The sequence below is a fragment of the Orbicella franksi genome, chromosome 9, assembly GCF_964199315.1.
Source record: "Orbicella franksi chromosome 9, jaOrbFran1.1, whole genome shotgun sequence".
NCBI lineage: Eukaryota > Metazoa > Cnidaria > Anthozoa > Scleractinia > Merulinidae > Orbicella > Orbicella franksi.
In genome coordinates, this window is record NC_138153.1 from 10,374,869 (window position 1) to 10,396,256 (window position 21,388).

Below are 21,388 nucleotides of genomic sequence, written 5' to 3' on the forward strand. Positions count from 1 at the left end.
GCCGGCAAACATTACACGGATCGCGTATCGGCGGATTTGCAACCCTTATTCACCCCGCTCTTCTAACAATGCCTTCGTATACCGTTTTCGGTCCCAACAATTTCTGAGATCAGTAAAAGAGTATCAGCTGGTTCCCCAATATCAAATGAATGAGTTGCCAGTAATCGGATACCCGTGTTTGCGGAAAGAACTCTGGGATCGTTAGGGGGCAAACATTGCAAGTCCCTAGAAGGAAATGTATGGCGAAAAGTTGTTTCGACGCCCAAAAACATGGTTTTGGGGAGAGATCAACGCTTTTTCGCCGTTGTTTTATCGCAAATGGATTTTGGCAATGTTGATACATGGAAAATGAAAGTTTTTGTTTGAATAACCGTGAAATAAGGGATAAAATTTACCGATAAACTCCCTTTTGCTTGCGTGAGGTTTATTGTGAAATACATTGAAGAGAATATTTAAAATTTCAATACACGCCTGATCTCGAGAGGCTACCCGGAGCAAATGGTAGAAAAGACCCTCCGAGAAGTTAAATATTAAGACAGAAAAGAAGCTCTAAAACAGAAATCGAAAATTGCAGAAGGAACTACTACCCTTTGTGTCGGGCAATTTCACTCAACCGTCAATACCAAACTTTGGAAAGCATAATCGCGCACAAATGGCACTTTCAAATACAAATACTCAGAGATATATTCAAGGAGCTACCCTTGATCTGTTATAGAAAAGGAAAATTACTGAAATACGTGCTTGTAAAAGCAAAACAAAGGCTTTGAGCAACACAGTAGCCACACAGCATGAGTCGCGCGGACTCATTCAGTTGTCATTAAATCAACCCCAGACAGTACAATGATCGCCACCGGGCTTATTTCCAGTATTATTTGTACGACTGAGCTTTCAAATAGCCAAAAGTAGCCTGTACACAACTTAAAAGGCTTTACTGGGTTATTTCCTTTCGATTTATACCTAAATAATTTTGTAATATTTTCAGACCATTGCGCGATGTAAATTTCACAATAAACCTCACGCAAGCAACGGTGTTTATCGGTAGATTTTGTCACATATTTCACGGTTATTCAAAGAAAAACTTACATATTCCACATATCAACATTGCCCAAATCCATTTGCGATAAAAACGATGGCGAAAAAGCGTTGATCTCTCTCAAAAATCGTTTTCCTGTACCTCGAACCAACTTTTCGCCATACATTTCCTTCTAGCGACTAGCAATGTTTGCCCCCTGACGATCCCAGAGTTCTTCGCGCAAACACGGGTATCCGATTACTGGCAACTCATTCATTCGAACAGTTTTTGCGGAGAGTTTCACGTGACGAAAGGAAAGTTGATTGCATGACGTTAGACCTTTGTACCGGAAGTTCGAGTCTATTATAAAACAGAACTGTTTTGATAGCATTTATCCGTTGTCCACTGGAGGTATTCATTTCATCATGGCCAGCTCACAGATTCTTGTCTCATTGCTTGTGTGTGTGACACTTGTCCGTTGCGAGGAACTGAGATTTCTTGTGGTCGGTGATTGGGGAGGAGAGAGTGACTGGTGGCCCTACACAACCCCGTACGAGACAGCGGTCAGTAAAGGCATGGGCAAATTAGCAGAACAGCTTGGAACGCAATTCACCGTCGCGCTCGGTAGGCATGAATTTTGTTTGTGCTAGCTAAGAGGAAAGGACGCATAAATCTTAAATTGTACCCAGTTTTACAAAATATTGCCTTACATTACACTGCGTTCCCATGGAATTTTAGAAGAATTTGAGTTAAGTTAAATGTTATTCGCGTTTGCAATCTTTTTCTAGCCTGCGTCGCAGACGCTACCTACGTATACCAAGGGTAATTATCTTCAAATATTATTTTCTCTGAAAGGCACTTTATGCTATCATGTCATTAGGGGGAGTTTGAATAAAGTACAGTGGAGCCGTTTGACTAGCTGTAATGTCCACAAAACGTTTGTCGTGACAATTGTTCCGAACAAAGCCGCTGGCGCTTTGTACAGGCACTCGGATAGCACACACACAGGACACACACTTTGGCCTGCACACTGGCCTTTGGTGTCTGTATTACTCGGGTTTCCCTGTAGTTAGAAATCATTTTCAGTTTAATTACCGATACAATAAAGAGGGGCTTAATGGGGTTTAACTGTTAGCCGTAAAAGGGCCAAAAAGTTAATCGTTAGGGGTAAAAAAATTTAAAATTTAACTGGTAGCCGTAAAACAAATCAAAAACCGTTAACCGTAAAAAAAGTATGAGTGCAAATTAAAGGTCTGAATTGTCTTGTAAAGAACTCCATTTGCGTATTCACAACGCCGGAAATGGCGGATATGTCTTTGAAATGGATCGTGCCACGAACTTTGACAGTCACCTTGAGGTTCTGGCACCTCTCGCTATTTTCCGACCTTGTTGTTCGGTTTCTCTTTATGACTGGCGGCTTTGCTATCCATGCATGGTTATAGTGAAAGCAGTTGTTAGTACCAATTCCACAGGAGAGGAGAAGCCCATAAGAAAGAAACAAAACAAGGATTGAAATCGGGAAGATCACATATATATTGCTTTTTTGACTTTCTTGGCGTGAATCACCAGGCCAAAAAATTTGGTTTGGGATCGTTTGATCTGAAACTTTATCGGCTGGCAAAGGTTAATGGCAAAGCGGAAAATTATGCCATATCAACTCTATAACAACTGGGAGATAAAACAGATTCAGAGGACAGTGACGATGAGTTAGCTGTTGAATGGAAGAACTGGTCACTAGTAGAGCGATGATAACGAGGCTAGGAGGGGGGGGGGGGGTGCAGGCCAAGGCGTGGACGCATTTTGATGTTTAAGACGGCGTAAAACGGTAAGCCTCATGAAAAATGTAAAAAGAACCATGATAATCATTATTTCAAAAGAACAACAAGAACAACATGTTTTAAACGCCTAACCATATACAGGCAAATAGAATTCCTTGTCTTATTTCTTAGAAATTAAAAGTTCCAAATTTCCACATCCCGCAGTACTGGACATATGTGTATTTGTGGACCAGACGAATTTATTTCTGGTCAACCGAGAATATATATTCCCTATACTTTTCATGATTTTGCCATGCTCCACACCAATGGAAATTAACTATTATATTTCCAGTTAATTATTATATTATAATAATTAATTCTAGTTAACCGTGACGAGAAAAAATTACCCGTTAGTCGTAGAAGGGCCAAAAATTTAGCCATTAGCCGTAAAAGCCACTACCCCATTGAGACCCTCAATAAATTGAAATTGAAATTGAAATAGCCTCAAACATCAGTCATACGCAGTCGCTTTCTTATGACTCCGACGTCACGCACCTGGGGAGGCTAAATATATACTGCCAAATTAAAGGATTTCAGTACGTCACGTTATTTTGATTTATTTTGGTGATATCTTTAGCCTGAAGGAAATCTAAGAATAACTGTTTGCTAAAATTAAGATGGAAAACACCAAAGAGATAATAATAAACCTTAAAGGAACAAGGATGGTTAAGGATGGAGAAGATATTTGACACGACCGGATTACAAGCAACGAGTTTGAAAATTCTAGACTAAATTTCTCAAGATGCGCAAACCGTGACGTCGCTCCTTTAAGGACGGTGCCTACTAATTGCAAAGGTTTTTGCGCCAGGTTAATAACAAAATCGTTGCAAAAGCGCTTTTAGCGTATCTGACAGCCTTCCTCTGGTTCAGCTAAAATACAGTCTTAATACCTTTCGCTCACAACCAGAAACTAATCACGTGTTGAATAGACTTGCCACTTCGATTTCATAACATAAAATGTAGGGGTAACCACGCGTTTGTTTTAAGTTATTGATCTTTTTTGAAAACTTTTACGGTGCCCGTTACCTTTTTTCCTGTCACCTCCCCAGTAAGTAAGACATTTGCGTATCTCGCACTTGTTTTGCACGCGCACTACGCCATCTGCAGGTACATGTTTACAGTTGGATTTCAGAATAATTTTCGACAGATAACAGCTACGTTTTCAGCTGGAAGACGTAAACAAGTAGTGGTTAGCGATATGCTGCTATTCTGTTGTTCCTGGTGTAAGCACAGGTTCCTTAAACTTGATTTGGTCACAGTAGGAAAATTTTGCTTTCATTTTAGTCGTGTACGTGATAGCGTAGTTGATTGCGTCAAATGTCAGCCCCAGCGCGCGTGTGGAGCTAAACCATGGCTTGCGTGATGCGCAGAACGTGTGCGCACTAACAAAAGTAGGCACCGTCCTTAAGGAATGTTTTGACCACATCCTGCGGAACTCGCTCGAATCTCAATAGAAGAACCTTAGGATATAACAGCAAGGAGAATCAACCTGATTTTCGCGGCCACTCTACAGTTTTTTCAGTGTTGTATTCCTCGTTCTTTCCGTGCGCATGCGACACTACAAAGTGAAAAGATAACATCAGTCAAGAATAAAGAAGGCAATAAGGCAAGCGCTCGTCATATGTGGAAGCCCAAAGTTAGATGTCCAATTTCTTTCCTGCAGGTTAGTGAGGGACCCGCACTTAAAAAAAAATGTCAAGATGCACTGCTAAAAATATGTGCCCTGTGAGACAGAGATTGTCTTCTCTCTCTGCTCGGCGAGAGACGAGAGGGAACCTCAAAGCTAGAGAGTCAAATATTCAACAAAAAGCTTCTTTTGAACCAAGCAAATTGACGGACAAAAATGCTATCAAATGCGAGATTTTTGATCAAGCAGATTGGCTTGTTATAGGCCACTGTGGTGTGAAAAAAATTCCAAAACTTACAAATGCCCTCAAGATATGCTATGTAAAGGGAATGTGGATTACCTTATTATTTGTTCTTATACGCGACCCAAACTATCTGTAAGTTGTCACAGAACGCTAGACTGCGAGCAGTCTCTCTTTTGTTCGGAAATCCACGGAGAAGAACGTAAAACAAGTGAACGCGCGCGCGGGAATGCGAGCCGCGAGTAGCGCTACTTGCGGCTCGTAGCTTCGCGTGTCACCCTCGCACGCTTACGATCACTCACTTCTAATGTTCTTCTTTGCGTTTTTCTCCACGGATTTTTGAGCTAAAGAGAGACTGCTCGCAGTCTAACAGAGCGCCAACGTGTCTCTTGCTTAGAAGAGGTTCTTGGTCAAACACTCAATCGATAAGTGTTAGGGAGTATGGTTGGAAACACAACAGCTTTAAGGGAAAATAAATATATTTATCCATTGACTTCTCTCAGGTGATAACTTCTATGACCAAGGAGTAAAAAACGTCGATGACAAGAGGTTTCAAGAAACATTTGAAGATGTGTTCACCGCCAAGTCGCTGATGACTCCATGGTATTTTTGCGCGGGAAATCATGATCACCTTGGCAACGCGTCAGCCCAGATTGCATACAGTTCCCGATCTGAGCGCTGGAATTTTCCAGCCCTGTATTACACCAAGTCTTGGACAATCCCTGGTAAGAAAATGTTATGCTCTCGATAATTGACCCTCTTTGTGGTTGATTAATTCCAATTGCCTTTCTTTTTAAGGTTCTGAGAAGGAATTGCAGTTGGTTCTTGTGGACACAGTGCTACTTTGTGGTATCACTGATGACAGCTCAATTACACAACCTGAAGGTATCATTTAATGTATCATTTAATGTCATTAAAAGAGTAATGGGTTTGGACCTAAGATAGATAGAGCTAGCTAGTACGTGCGCACTCTTGCACCTTGAACCCTTGCACAGGATATACAGGTAATGCATTGACCAAGCTTGTTCAGTCAAGATGGCTGGATATTGGCCAAGTTCTTTTTTTGCGTGTTTATGGACCGAGACGGAGTTGCGGTCCATAAACACGCAAAAAAGAACGAACGAGGCCAATATCCAGACATCTTGACCGCACAAGCTTGGTCAATAAAGGATTTATTATATGGAAAAAGAAACACTTTTTTTTTTGCGAGACACAGCGGACAATCCCGAGCGGACAAGATAGCGCCATCTTGCTCGCTTGGGTAGCCAATCACAGCACAACACGGATCTAGCCATATAATAATTTTGTAATATCATAACACACATGCAGCGCTTTAATCTGTAAAGGAATCTACAGAACTAGAGCTAACAATGCTCAGAAATCTTTTTTTTTTTTCGCATCAAATTTTAGGGCCTCTGTCAATCGAGGATGCCGAAGCGCAGTGGGATTGGCTGGAGTCGACTCTTCGTTCATCAACAGCTCATTATCTGATTGTGGGAGGCCATTACCCAGTGTGGTCCATTGCTGAGCATGGTCCCACTAAATGTTTAGTTGACCGACTGAGACCCTTGTTACAAACCTATCACGTGACTGCCTATATCAATGGACACGATCACAATCTTCAGGTGAGTGTGTTCTTTCATGAGATTTAACGTTGAAAGGTCTCGTGTTGCATTTTTGCTGCTTTCTTTAGCCTGTGCAGCTGGTGCGCTATTAAAAAATGGCGTGAGTTGGAGTGGCGCGTAAGAATGAGAAGACGTGCGCGGGCGCAAATGAAATAAAGGAGAGCACTCTTTCTTTTTCGCAGCGATTGTCTTTTTGCTCTCTCGCGTAGCTTGCGAGCTGGCTCACGTTGGAGCACAAGCACGCGCGACGTAACCGCGAGCGCGAAATCGAGCGGCGAAGCCGCGAGACGAGAAAGTTGGCGCTCCTTCACCAGGCTCCTAATTCCCGCCGGATCGCTCTGCTCTTCGCCGCTCGAGCGCGTGACTCAAAGGAATTTTTGTTTTGCTTTACATATAACATTGACATTTGTCAATGTTATATATAAAGCAAAAAAAAAAAAAATTTCTGCGGAACGCGAAAAGGCCTATGTACGAGTTTAGCGCTACAGTGTTACGCAGGACTTGAAAGTAGCGGTTTTCTCTGTAAGGTCGCGTAAGAAATAACAACAGGGGACAAAGGTAAACTACTCGTTCTTTTCATTCCTTTATTTACTCTCTTCCTATTCAACAAGATTGTGTGCTCCCTGTGGTCATCCTAGAGTTCCAAGAGTGCTTCCTATTATCAAAACAAGAGATAAGGCCAGGGAAAATAATATTTAAACTATCATGAGTTGACCTAATCGTGATGCCTACTAGCTCGTCTTTTGATAAACATTTTTCCTTTCCGCCGGTCAAGACGTTCTGGTGAGGTTTCGTCTTCCAGCCTATTTCAGCACAAATGGCGCAGGTCGTTCTTCAGGTTTTCATTGAGAAAAATGTTCTGTCACGTTGCGAAACTCAGATACAAGTGTTATACGTAGTGAAATAATTGCGAAATAATTAACCTAACTTCATCCTCATCAGCTATAATCTCATAGAAAGCTCGAGGTAATAATTTAATTATTAAGTAGTATCGGCAAAAGCCACTTTACTAACTCTATTCAACTTATGTCTTTCCTTATACTTGGCATTTTCCTGAATGACGACTTGTAGCACCTGAAAGAGCCGACCTCCACTGTTGCGTATTTTGTTATTGGAGCAGGCGCCATAGTAGATTACGACACTAGCAACAAAGATAAAGTACCTGAAGGTAGCTCGCTGTTTTTCTGGGCTGACTACTTCAGAGGTGGAGGATTTGCAGTGGTACACGTCGCGGTCAATAACATGACGGTAGAGATGATGGACTGTTATGGAACTTCCCTTTACAAAACACAGCTCTATCCTCGTCAATTAACGAACTTTAATTCTTAATTTTTCCATCCACCGGCCAAAACATATGAAACATTTTAACTTACATTTTTACAAAGAGGCTTTTTTAATCTGTCAAATTTTTTCAACTGTTTTTACTCCTTTTTGTTGTAAAGCGCCTTGAATGATTAGTCGATTGGCGCTGTAGAAATGTCACGGTTATTATTAATAATCCGCGGGAATTAGAACCAGTAAGATGGCCTTGCTGTTAGCTGAAACAGTACTATCCCATGGGGTCCAAATATAGGAAACATCTCCCTCTGCCCTTGCGAACTTGTAGCCTGCAAACAGGCTCCCGGTTGGTTTCAGAGCGAGCTAGCCGAGTGTAGAACAGGGCGAGCGGGACGAGCCGAGAGCGGTCTGGTGACGAGGGAGTGCACGGGGGAGCCTGTAGACATTCCATTGATGGCGCCGTTCCATGATACCAGCTCCTGGTATCAAGATCTGATTGGTTGAATCGATGACTGTTGACAGCTTTGAGAAGCTTTGAGATAAATATTTGACAGATCTTGACAACTGCATGTAAATTTGCATAATTCTTGCCGCGACCGACAAAGATGGCTTCTGCGTGCAATGTACAGTTCACTGACGTGGAATTCGAGGCAGCTTTGAGCAATTCTTTGCAACATTTTCATCACATCTCTGTGTAAAATGGGGTTGACTAGCATACACGACTTCTACGGTTCGTGACATTTGTACATTTGCCGTTCTCTGTTCGGTCACTCGACCTTTCTTGTCGCTTCACTCGTGTTCATGAAGGGCACTTCATGTTGTGTAATAAGGAGGAATTTTAAGTGGAGTTGAGCCGTTAGATCGTGCTATGGCAAATTTTTATAGGTCATAGGTCTGCATGGTTTCCGCTGTTATGTGCATGTCGGCTTGTTGTTACTGTGCAAGAATAAACCACGCGAACGACATGCCCGGCACAAGGAAGGCAAGACAATTCAGGGAAATTCATTCCACGGTCTAAACAATGTCCTAGCTTTTCAACTTCGGCAGCCAAAACCACACTCTCTTGACCAGAAACCCCAGTCAGTTCTTTGTTTTTTACCCTGTTACAAACTGACACCACCGGCACTCTTTTCCCTTCAAGCGGATTTAATAACTTTTTGCAGAAACGGCAAATACGTTCCCGTTCGCCTTGCATTTCCCCTTACCGCAAAACCCGCGTGCGGTAGAATGCTATAAAAAGCCGATATATCAGCGTGGGAAAAACCATCAATTTTGACAGGTTTAATTACCTACTTGACTGATTTGTAACAGGCTAATCACCAAGGGGCGGAACGGCGTATCAAAAACAATGTCTACAGGCTCCCCCGCGTCCGACTCGCTTCGCTCGCGGATTCACGCTCCGACTCCCACTTGCTTCGCTCACGGAATTACGCTTTCGCTCGCCGAAGTTTTTTTCCGCCCTCACTGGGAGCCTGTTCGCAGGCTAGCGAACTTGATAATACCTTAACTGACTAGCTGTATCCTTCATAAGCTCGTATAGTTCTTTTTTTCAGTTCTTTGATCACTGATTACTTTGACAACATGCTTGGGCGTGCGTACATCGAGTTATGCGTGCGCGCGGGAAGTTTGGAGAGCACGAAAGAGAAGAGTTGCTCGAGGCGTAGCCGAGAGCAACTCTAGCTTCTTGAAACCAGCCCTTTGTAATGCTTTTGTAAATATAGTTTTCAGGATTTGCGTGCGTGTTGCAAATGAGAATACACTTTGTACCACCAACCTCATAAACTGTCATGAATAAACAAGACAACTTCTGCATCTGGTGCTGATATCAGTTGTAACTGTGTTATTAGTTTCAACTATTTGAGCCCTATCCGAAACAAACTTACATTTTTTGCAAGCGACAAATCAAACGTTTTAAATGTGTTTAAACTGGGCAACGTAAATTCATTATTTTCTCAGAGCCACCTGCCAAGTGTTCCCGTTTTAATGTCCTTAATTACCAAACAAGCGTTTTGTGCGTCGCAAAATCTCGTCAATTTTGAACTGAAGTAAGGGAGACAAGTAATAAAAAATAACAATTTTTCTCTTTTTTCTCCGTTGTGGCAGTTAATAAAAACAAACAACAAAGTAACCATAAAATAAAATTAAAAAATACGCTAACATCAGCTGGATCATAACGGCATTGTCCAGTAATTATCTACACGCATACCTCGATTCAATTTAACTGAGCTGGCTAAGCCTTAATCCCCTATTTAAGTCAAAACGTTGACATCCCTTTGTCGACAGGAAATGCATGCCTTGATGATATTTCTCCTTGGCACAGCCACAGCCGTGTTTGGAATCAGCCGTATTTCACAGCCCAGTTTTAAAGCTGGTAACTTTGCTAAGGCGATGGAAGGATGGAAGTTAAATGGAAGCGTGATAAGCGAAACAAAAGTGGACTCGGAAAGTTCTTGTCGGTTGGAGTGCGTGGAGGAAAAACAATGTCAGTCTTACAACTTTGGAACGGTGGAGGACAGCTCTGGGAGATTCTTATGTCAACTGAGCGACTCTGATCGATTTGTTGGTCGCGTTAACTTCTCAGAAGTTGAAGATTTTCGTTACAGAGGAATAAAGGTAATTATTGAACCATGCTGACCTCTCTCGACAAGCGCTTAGAAGAATTTTTAAAATATCTATAGATTTGTCGTTATCATTCGTGTGAAGGTAGCCCCTCTCCTTCTAATTAGAAGTACTTTTGAGCCTGTAATAATTCGAATTTAGCCTTACCCAAATAAGCAAGCTGTCTCTTAAAGTTTACGACGAATCACGATGTAATGACCTTTCTGAAGACAACATTGAGTATTTGACAAAACTATAAATCAAGTCATGTTGTATATTTATCAAACGATAGCTGGCAATCAAACTATACCCAGAATTTTCAAATAAAATGAATTGTCGAGTTTTTTTACGACCTCTAAATAGGAGCGTCCGAATCACCTTTTGAAAGCTACAAGTCAAAGCGAATTTTGTTTTTCGCCGGCTTGTTTAATAAATTTGTCCCTCAGTTTCGGGACCCAGATAAAAAAATGTCTGCGATTTACCATATTCAATTTCAGTGAAAATTAGCAAAGCATTTCCGAAATAGAATTTAAAAAAATATGGAGTGATCACAGCAAAATGACTCTTGGAGATATAATATTCGGAAATAAAAAATTCGCCCACACGTTTTTTGTGTTTTGTATGTCAAACTAGCTACCGTCCGAACAAATTCCTTTTGACTTGATAGCCTTCAAAAGGGACCCAAAAGCCGGATGATTCGAACGTTCGCGTTTAGAGGTCGTGAAAAATTCGACAATTAACCGCATTCTAAAATTTTGGTATAGATTGATAGCCAGCTCTATAAGCTTTAATCATTTGATATAGAGGCTTAGATATCTACAGAAGGTATACGGTAACCCTAATTAAATCAAGCGCCGGTAGTTATGGACTACAAGTTATCTTAGACTGAGTTACTCGGCCAGAGTAGATAGTATATAATTATTTACTAGTATTTGTACATAATGTTCCCTCTATAAGTTAAACTGAGAAAGCAAAGAAAACAAAAACAACAACAGCAACGCCTAAATGTTTTCGACTCACTTAAGCAATCTTCAGGATTTAAATTAATTACCCTCTCAACTTGCGCTGCGTGAGTTATTTGTCCTTCTAAGTGAATTCAGACGGAAGAGAGCTCGCAATAAAGGATTTCTTAAGTGTTTTTAGCGTTAGAATCAGCAGGCCTTCAATTATCTTGCGGCGTTGGACAGAGCATTGTACCGTACATAGAATTTGCCACTCGTACTCTTGAAATAGATCTCAATCTGTTTACCACCCACGGAACAAACCACCTCATTCTTTAAAGTAAGAATTTATTTAATGCACAGCGTTATTCTTGAACCAACGAAGACTAATAATGAAAAACGTTTTTCATCGGCAATCACGTAAGCACAGATGACCTTTGCCGACAACGTTTAAAAGGTCGCAACCTTAATCATTTTTTTTGAAAAAACAAAAAACAAAAAAGCAAACAAAAGCTAGCTCCAGGAGTTGTCAGAGATGTTTTACAAAGTCGAAAAAAAAAATTTAAAATTATAAATGTAATTACAAGTTTAAAAACTCTGATTACCCCAAGCCAAATGCTGTAAACCACAATGTATTTGTACTCCGTTCTGGAGGCTGCAGTAGAAATGAATCAAATGACCTTCGTTTTTGTATTGAGCTCTAACATAGTTATCGATCCAAGTTCAGTTTCAAATTCCTTTCAAGAAAAATAATAGAACGTGTTATCTGTCACTTGTGCGTAAAATTGACAAGATTCATCCGGCGACTTTCAAAGGGCGTTTCGTACTGAACCGCATTCTGTATGTAGCTGTAAAAAATGGATACTGTTAACGTAGCAGTTTGTTACGTTGTTTAAGAAACAACACCTTGACGACATAATGAAAACGGTCCATTGTTAAACAGCAGGATACAAGCGCACCAACCCTCTAACTCAAATTTGACTGTTGACACTTGCTTTGTGCTGGTGTATGGTTTTTGAGCTAATTTTGTTTTGGTTTCAAACAGAGCATCTGTGAGACGGACAGGTCTCCCTGCGGGGAGAACACACTGTGTATTCCCGACTATCAAGAAAAAAGGGTGCGATGCAAATGCAGGGAAGGCTATACGGGAAAACCATGCAGTAAGTGAAATGTCTCATGATATTCTTGCCGCTGGGTTAAGGCTTATTAAAAATAGATACTTAAATTGAATTTATTATTATTTTTTTATCAACAGAACCCAAAAGCTGCGCTCTACTCCTTCAAGATGGTTTCACATCCAGTGGCGTGTACACCATCAATCCAGATGGCGGCAAACCAATGCAAGTGTTGTGTGACATGGTCACGGACGGTGGAGGCTGGACCGTTTTTCAGAGGCGTTTGGACGGCTCTGTTGACTTCTTTCTTGGATGGGACTCCTACAAAAACGGCTTTGGATATCCGTGCGGTGAGTTCTGGCTCGGAAACGATAACATCCACCGTTTGACGGCTGCTGATGACGTCACACTGAGAGTTGACTTGGAGGATTTTGAAGACGACATCAGATACGCTGAGTACACGACTTTTAAGATTGCTGACGAGGGAGATAAGTACCGGCTTTTGATTGGAGGATACAATGGTACAGCTGGTGATTCGCTTTTATATCATCAGTAAGATGTTACGAATTGAAATTCGTTATTTGGTACACGTTTTGTAATTGTAGTCAACTTTAAAGTCAGCTTTTAGTCAGCTTGTTTATTGTATCTTTAGTCAGGTTGTGAAAATAGCAATCTTGAACGTGTTTGCCTAAGACTGGTACATTTAAGAACAATGCTAGTAGTATTTGGGATATTGAGATAACTCCCTTTGTTAAACCAAAATGTCGAGACCATGACCAAGATTTCAGAGCGTTCTCTATTTCATTAGTGTAAAATAAAACTGAAGACATTGACTACTGTGAATTTAAGGTTACAGTATACCTTCAGATCGGCAATTTTCTTCAAATTTGGATTTTTGGTTCAAAGTAATGGTCGAAGAGTAATCTCTAATTTCTGCAAACAAAATTGAAAAAAACTCAATATTGGCGGAGAAATGGAGGTTTTACGTTACGGCCGGAAGTAAAAGTTCCCTCTTGATTGACAGCCCTATAACGTGTACGCAATCAACCGAGACTACTTTCGCGGGAATATATGGATACCACGAATTGGCTGGCTACTCAGATCCAAGCATTTTTCGTATTAGATGTAATTCTATTAAGTTACAAGTAAACATGGACCACGGAAAACTCTGTTTACCAGTTCGAAAAAGCGAAGAACGAATGAAAACACATCAATGAGTGAAGAAGCGAAAGTTGGCCTCGCGGATGAAGCTATAGCTATCGTATCAAGTGGGCAAAAAGATCGAGTCAAGAGTAGAGAAAGATTCTGTAAAAATTTGGGAACTCGACAGCTATAACAGCGACGTGTACATTGACTCTTTTGTTGAGTCCGATACCGATAAATCGCCCAACTCATTGAGATCCATTGGAATATTATCCATGCACATTTGCTCCGCCGCGCTTCCTTTTGTTCAGTTTCTTCTCGTCGCCCAGCCACTCTAGCGTTCGTATCCTTTTTCGTCTTCCCCATTTTGCCAGACCAGCTTAAAGAAAAACCGAGCTACAGAAAAATTATCTCTCCGCCTTGAGCGCATTACGAAACACAAGGGTTTTTTCGAGATTCACGCGTAAATTTCACCGCGAGTTAATGGTAGTAAATTTTCCAAGCGCTGATTGGCTCTGTGATCTGAGAACCCAGTTGAAGGCGTTTGTGGGCGGAGTTTGTTTGCGAAGCAAGAGATTTTTCTTAGCGCTGTTTTCTCGAATAAATTTTTTTGCTTGAAGCAGACACTTTAAAGAGTTACAACTCAAAGGGGATTTGTTTGATTGCCCTCAAATTTGGACAGTAGCTAGATTAACATATAAAAAACAAAAACGTATCTGCGAATTGTTTATTTCGAAATATTTTTTCTCCGAGAGCAATTTTTGTACGATCACTTCACTTTTTTAAATCCTATTTTGAAAATGTTCTGTAACTTTTTACTGCAATTGAATGTGGCAAAACGCAGACACGCTTTTTTAGCGCTTTTTGTCCTGAAACCGAGGAAAAAAATAAATTGGCGAAAAACAAAATTCGCTTTGACTTGTAGCTTCCAAAAGGTGATTAGGGCGCTCGCATTTAGTGGCCGTGAAAAAATCGGCACTTCATTTTATTTCAAAAGTTTTGGTATGGTTTGTTAGCCAGCTCTATAAGCTTTAATTTGATATGGGGGTTTAGGTATCTACAGCTTAAACCGGACGCGCTACATCGCTTGGACGTGAGACATCCCTGAAGGTATACGGTAACCTTAACAAATTGACGTCAGATTTTTATGCGTCTGTCCTCTTATTAATGCTAAATTACGTTATAACATTGTCAAAGTGGCTGTGGAACAACGAGCCGTAGGCGAGTGGTTCCGCAGTCAAATTTTGACAATGTTATAACGCAATTTATCATCAATAAGAGGACAGACGCATAAAAAACTGGCGTCAATTTGTTTTTTACAATAGCAAGACCCTAAAATGGTTAAATGTCGGGAATAAATGAAGGAAAATACGCCGTTAACTTGCCGTAAACAAAGATAAGTGAATTTTATTCACAAGGACGCGAACATTGTCAATAGCTTTTCTCGCTTTTTGATTTGCTACTTAAAAAAGTCAATAAAATCCCACTGGTTAAAAATTGACAGTTCGACAGCTGAAAGTTGAACTGTTGAAAGCTTGCATGAATTAAAATTTTATCCGTCTGTACTCTTATTGATGATAAATATAAGGCAATCAGCGCGCGAGAAATTAGGCAGTTATTGTAAAAAATTTCTTTTAATCTTGAAATCAGTTGCGAATCAAGGTAATTGTATCCAGGAATACTTGTCTCCCTCAAAATGGGAACTCTATTTCTATAAGAATTTCAGATGATCTAAACTACGTTAGTGGCTAGCCAGATTTGATTCAACATGCCCAAGTCTCACCAAGTGTACCTAATTCGATGAAGAAAATGTCACTTCGTTCATATTGGACAACTGCAAGGACGGCCTCTATACAAAAAAATTAAATAACTGCACGCTATTCTCAAAATATTACCTTAAGGTCATTCCTCACATTTGCATTACGCATCCTTACTGCGCATAATTTATGGCGTCATTAGCGCGCGCTCGTGCACGCGCATATTGAAAACATGCCGGATTTCCCTTGATATTGAGCTCTTTCAGTTGAAAAATGGCTCTAGCTCACCAACGAGCACGGGCACCCCAATTTTTTTTCCAGTCATTGTAATCAACTAATCATAAGCTTCGCATGAGGGAAGACTAATCTAATTTCTATTGCTGAAAATTGAATAAATAAGAAAAATAGCAGCTACACTGTGGTCTTTTCTATTTTGCAGTCGGTAACCACGTCAAGAAATTTGGTTCAAATTTTTAATCAAGGATTTAGCTTTCTGTCTGAATCAAACTTAAAATGTTTATTTGTGTCCGACACAATGTATTGACTGTAGTTTAATGCGTTTTCTCATGAGTCGGGGCTCACAAAGATTTTACAATTACTGGGAATGCGTTTCTATAATAAGCATTAAATAATGCCCAAATGGGGCATTTTCAATGCCTTACTGCTCCTTAATGAACATGGGCACCCCCCTTTTTTATTTCAAAATTGAAGTTATCAAATGACAAATATTCAGTGGACAAAGTTTGAACAAAAATCCATTGTCACTTTTATTTCAGAGGAATTACCTTAACTAGCAGAATCGTAATGAAATGGACATAGATCTAGACCTGAATGAATTAATAAGAAGGCTTCAACCATAAATAAATAAATTGTAAAACCATAGTTATTAACTCTTTTTATTGCTTGCCTAATTCGGTAAATTTGAAAGCAAATTGCACTTTAATGTTGCTAGCCTATATTTTGTGTGAGTTTTTGTGTACGCGTTTTCGTAACATTTTTTCCCTTAAATTTCTTAAACATTCTAGACAAGAAGAGCAATTAACTTCAAACATCAAGTTACGGCCTAGGTGTCCTGCGGGGTACGATGAGGGATGAGATTAAGTTATGGGTGTACCAAAACGTTTTACAAACAGGCTAAAGACTAAGAAGAAGGTTTCGCCAAATTGCAGTTCTGTAACCCAGTAACAGTACAAATCAACTGTGTGAAAATTATATATTTAGCATGCATCTACCAAGTTGGTGACAAACTTTTACTTTTCTCCTCTACTCGTATCGGTCCTCAGCCATAAAAGTCAGTTTTAAGGTACCCGCTTAGATCAGGCAATATACTTTATGCTCAGTGAAAGCAATCAATAGCACTGAACGGTTTCTTATTTCATAGTAACCAGCCGTACTCCACGAAGGATTCAGACAGTTCTGGTGGCTGTCCTCAGACGCATAAGGGAGCCTGGTGGTACAAGACTTGTCACGGATCGAATCTCAACGGATTATACCTTGAAGGATCCCATTCTTCTTTTGCTGACGGAGTTAACTGGAATAGCTTTAGAGGGGTTGAGTACTCACTGAAACGTACTGAGATGAAAGTGAAGTAACGCCCGAGCGTTAAAAAAACGTTGTACGAGGGCAGAGCTACCTTAAATTTTCAAATCTTTGAATTGTCTATGAGCTACCCCTGCAAGCATTCCACATTTACTCCACTCTCTTCACATTTTGCACAAATTAGGCTTTGTGGTGCTTGAGGAGCTCTTGAGGCCCTCAACATGTAACTTTCAGAGTGTTACAATTATGCAATTAAACTTGGACGATTTATAGTGCGTCCAAAAATATTTCCTCGTTTTTCGCAGCATGGAATGATGACGTCCTAAGTCGTAGAAAAGTGCTATTTTGTCTGAACAGCCGCAATCTTGGATATCCGCCATCTTGAATTTCATGACTTTTACATAACGTTACAAAAACTATCAAAAACTGGCCAAAAGTGGTCAAAATCGATAGCAAGAGCGAAATCTATCTAAAAAGTAAAGGTTAAACTTTGTTTCATTAAAAACAAGAAAGACCAAAACTTAATGAACATACCTGTCCAAATATGATTGCTCTTGAGTTCCTTCAATTTCTGAAAACAGGTACACCACAATGAACAGACCTTACATTAAAGAGCGATATAAAATTATTGATTTCCAGCGATTGAGGGTGGTTCCATAGAGTAACCTTTTGTAGTATTGTGCGTGCTAGTGTTATATTTTGAAAGCTGTTCTTTTTACGTTTCCTTTTACACCTAGTTCATACTAGTTTATCAAATGTTAAAAGCCATGAAGAAATAGGTGAAAACTAAGAAAAAAAAAAGGTATAAAAACATGTACATAGCTAATAGCTGTCATCTTTCAACAAACAAAACAAACTATGCCAAAATCTAAATTTACATGTTTAGCAAGTGACGAACAAAACATATATTCAATATTTAAACGCACTTCTCTCGGGGCCACCTGCTTAAGTGTTCCCTTTTTAAATACCAAACATGCGTTTTTTGCTTTGTTTAATCTCGTCAGTTATATGTAAGAGAAGTAAGGAAAAACTTAAAATGGTATAAAAACATGTACATCACTAACTGCTGTCATCTTTCAACAAACTGTACCAAAATCTAACAAAACATACATGTTGAAATCAACTGGATCAGGAAGGCATTGTCTTGCAAATTATCTAGCCTCACAACTCCAATTTAAATGAGATGCCTGTAGCCTTAATCCCCTATTTAGATCAAAATGTTTATGTCCCTTGCCGGAGAAGACATGGATATCTTGATGATATTGCTCCTTTGCACAAACGTGTGGTTTCAAATGAAATGTATTTCTTTTCAGCGATTGAGGGTGGTTCCATAGGGTAATCTCTTCTAGTATTGGGGGCGTTAGTGCAGCATTTTGAAAGGTGTTTTTTGCGTTCCGTTTTACACTTAGTCCACTCTAGTTTATCAAATGTTAAAAGCTATGATGAAATAGTGTTTAAGAGAGCCTGCCTGTAAAAATCAGACAAATTCTTAATTTCGCGGCAAGGGTCGAAAATTCGATTTCGCTCATATTTTCATGGTAGATAGGCTAAGGCATGACAAAAACTACTGGATAGTTTTTTTGGCAAAATATCCTTTTATTTCAAAGAAATATGCAAATTACCAAATTCCGTTAAAGTCGTCATTTGATTTATTTATTAAGCAAGTTTGAGAGCCTCGCAAGCAAAACCACATCATTCTTCCGTCTTAAAAACATTCAAATATTTTTGTGTAGTGTTTAAATGTGTACTGGCTTGATTTTAGGGAATGTTGCGTTGTCTTTTTGGGTGCAAAGTAATTAAATCTCGAAGACATGTATTTCATTTACTTAAAAGTACTTCGTGAAAATAGTTAATTTTCACCGTGTGCGAAACCTTCAAATGGATTAAGCTTCTGGTGGTTGATTTGCAGAAGGATGGTTTACAGATTCCTGTAAAAATTTCTTTGGGCAAATGATTGTGAGCGACGCGAGAGCTTTTCACAGTACGTCAAAAATGCAAATACTTGACCATTCGTCGTCAAATTTCAGTTTACGGGTTAGACATATATTAATTTTAGCATGCGCCACATGACGTGACCTATAATAAGTTGAAATAGACACAGAGCTGATAATTTCGATAATGTTCTAACCTTATTTGTTGTAAAAGGCAGGTCCAAAGCCGATTTGACGTGTTTCTAGTCGATCTCTCACCATTCGTCGTTCATAAAGCAGAAGTTTGCTTTTGTTTACACAAGGTTAATGTCCGACGTACATCGCCTACGGTCAACCTATTATTGGTCGAATACCATGAACCTGTGACCATCTTTCTGCGCATATGAACATCACTGCATCTAAGTCAAAAACGGTTGAGTCATTTGTAGATAGCTGCTTGCTTTGCACTGCGCCAAAATATTACGTTTGATCGATCGCTGACCATTGCTGATAAGTGTGTCGGCGCAGCACTATCTTACAGCCGTTATTTGTTCATCACGCAATGCTGTCACGGCATATGCTGCACATTTTGATCTATTTTGTATAGAGCACTCTCAGGATAAGTGAAACAATTTAATCATTGTTCATCTGTTTGTTCATATATGTAATAATATGTGTATATTTAAATAATCGTATTCTATAGTGTACGTGGTCTCGGTCCAAATCACGTTTGTTGTACGTTCTGATGTTTCAAACAACAGCTGATAAAGCTAGTGGCTGTACTCACTAGAATTTTAAAAAAATCGTCATAAACAAATTATAGATCAGTGAAGCAAGAACTAGCTGAAATAAAAATAGGAAATCACAACGTGTCTAATTCGTGAGAAAAACAGACTAAATTTAATTAGTAATTACGTGAGTAAATAGCCCTGGCAATGCTATTTTGTTTGGCGTATTTTGTTTGCTTAGTGGAGGCATTGGTATGTTTGTAACAGAAAATAGAGGACTGTTGTCAATACAGTCCAAACCTATTGTCAGTAAAATACTGTAAATAAAACAACTATTGACCGGTTACCTCCGCGGCCACCATTTGGTCGTTCCGATAAGGGTTTCATTATTGTCTTTACCCCTATTAAGCGGCCACCAAAAATTCAAAAACTTTATTTTGGAAAGGGCGATGGCAGATAAGAGTCTGAAATTGAAGGTGCATGACGAGTGATAATTCAAACACACGTCGATCATGATTGTCTTGAATTGACTCTATGTTCACCAAGAAATTTATAACCCGATAGTGAAAAATTAAATATTTAAGGTACACCAACCTCTATTTAAGCGGCTAGCCCCATTAAGCGGTCACCACCTATTTCCCCGAGGGTAGTCCACTGTATTACATGTAAACCAAAAATAATTGCACAGCGCGAAAAGACCTAGGTATGAGTTTAGCGTTACAGTATTTCACAGGTCATGTAGGTAGCTGTGGTCGAGTAAAAGATAACAACAGGGGCAATGGTAAACTATTCATTCTTTTCATTTCTTAATTTAATCTCTTCCTACTCAACACGATTGTGTGCTCCCAGTGGTTCCAAGCCTTACGGAGCCTTAGGATTAGTATTAGGATAGAAATTGTCCTACCCTTACCCCCTAAAATGGGATGACAGCATTGCGTGACGAACAAGGAACCGCTGCAAACGAGGATTCAAACTATGATGATTAAACGTAATATTTTGGTGTAGTGCAAAGCAAGCAACTATCTACAAATGACTTAGCCGTTTTTGACTTAGATGCAGTGGTGATCATATGTGTCGAAAGAGGGTCACAGATTCATGGTATTCGACCATTAGATAAGTTGACAGTTGGCGATGTACATGGGACGTTATGTAAACAAAAGCAAACTTCTGCTTTATGTGCGACGAATGGTGAGAGAAACACGTCAAATCGGCTTTGGACCTGCCTTTTACAGCAAATGAGGTTAGAACATTATCGAAATTATCAGCTCTGTGTCTATTTCAACTTAACATAGGTCAAGTCATGTGGCGCATGCTAAAATATACGTCTAACCCGGAAATTGAAATTTGACGAAGGAATGGTCAAATATTTGCATTTTTAGCGTACTTTAAAAAGCTCTCGCGTCGTTCGCAATCATTTGCCCAAAGAAATTTTTACAGGAATCTGTGCACCATCCTTCGGCGATTCAACCACCAGAAGCTTAATCCATTTGAAGGTTTCGCACATAGTGAAAATTAATTATTTTCACGAAGTACTTTTAAGTGAATGAAATACATGTCTTCGAAATTTAATTATTTTGCACCCAAAAAGACAACGCAACATTCCCTAAAATCAACCCAGTACGCATTTAAACATTGCACAAAAATATCTGAGTGTTTTTAAGACGGAAGAATGATGTGGTTTTGCATGCGAGCCTCTCAAACTTGTTTAATAAAATGGTGCGTCAAATGACGATTTTAACGGAATTTGGTAATTTGCATATTTCTTTGAAATAAAAGGATGTTTTGTCAAAAAAACTATCCAGTAGTTTTTGTCATGCCTTAGCCTATCTACCATGAAAATATGAGCGAAATCGAATTTTCGACCCTTGCCGAGTTATTTTCCAATTTTATGGACAGGGACTCTTAACAATTATCTTTGCTAAAGTCATGGCTTTTAGTCTCAAGCAGTTACAGGCTAATTTTACTCATATTAATCATGTCTTCATATCTTTCTCCGAAGTTCAAATATATGATCTTTCATACATTCACTTGTATCTTCACCATCTACGGGTTTATTA

At 39.6% G+C, this 21,388-nt stretch overlaps 2 protein-coding genes across 2 annotated transcripts; both read left to right on the forward strand.

Annotated features, from left to right (window-relative positions):
• Positions 1–829: 829 nt before the first annotated feature.
• LOC145497546 (tartrate-resistant acid phosphatase type 5-like) lies at positions 830–9,410 on the forward strand. The gene is made up of 5 exons (XM_081477359.1): positions 830–1,636; positions 5,201–5,422; positions 5,496–5,582; positions 6,108–6,322; positions 7,394–9,410. The coding sequence occupies exons 1-5, from the start codon at positions 1,438–1,440 to the stop codon at positions 7,649–7,651; spliced, it is 981 nt and encodes a 326-aa protein (XP_081333485.1). The 5' UTR covers positions 830–1,437; the 3' UTR covers positions 7,652–9,410.
• Positions 9,411–9,886: 476 nt separating this feature from the next.
• LOC145497420 (microfibril-associated glycoprotein 4-like) lies at positions 9,887–17,063 on the forward strand. Its single transcript, XM_081477226.1, has 4 exons — positions 9,887–10,213; positions 12,185–12,299; positions 12,395–12,806; positions 16,536–17,063. The coding sequence occupies exons 1-4, from the start codon at positions 9,887–9,889 to the stop codon at positions 16,744–16,746; spliced, it is 1,065 nt and encodes a 354-aa protein (XP_081333352.1). The 3' UTR covers positions 16,747–17,063.
• Positions 17,064–21,388: the final 4,325 nt, after the last annotated feature.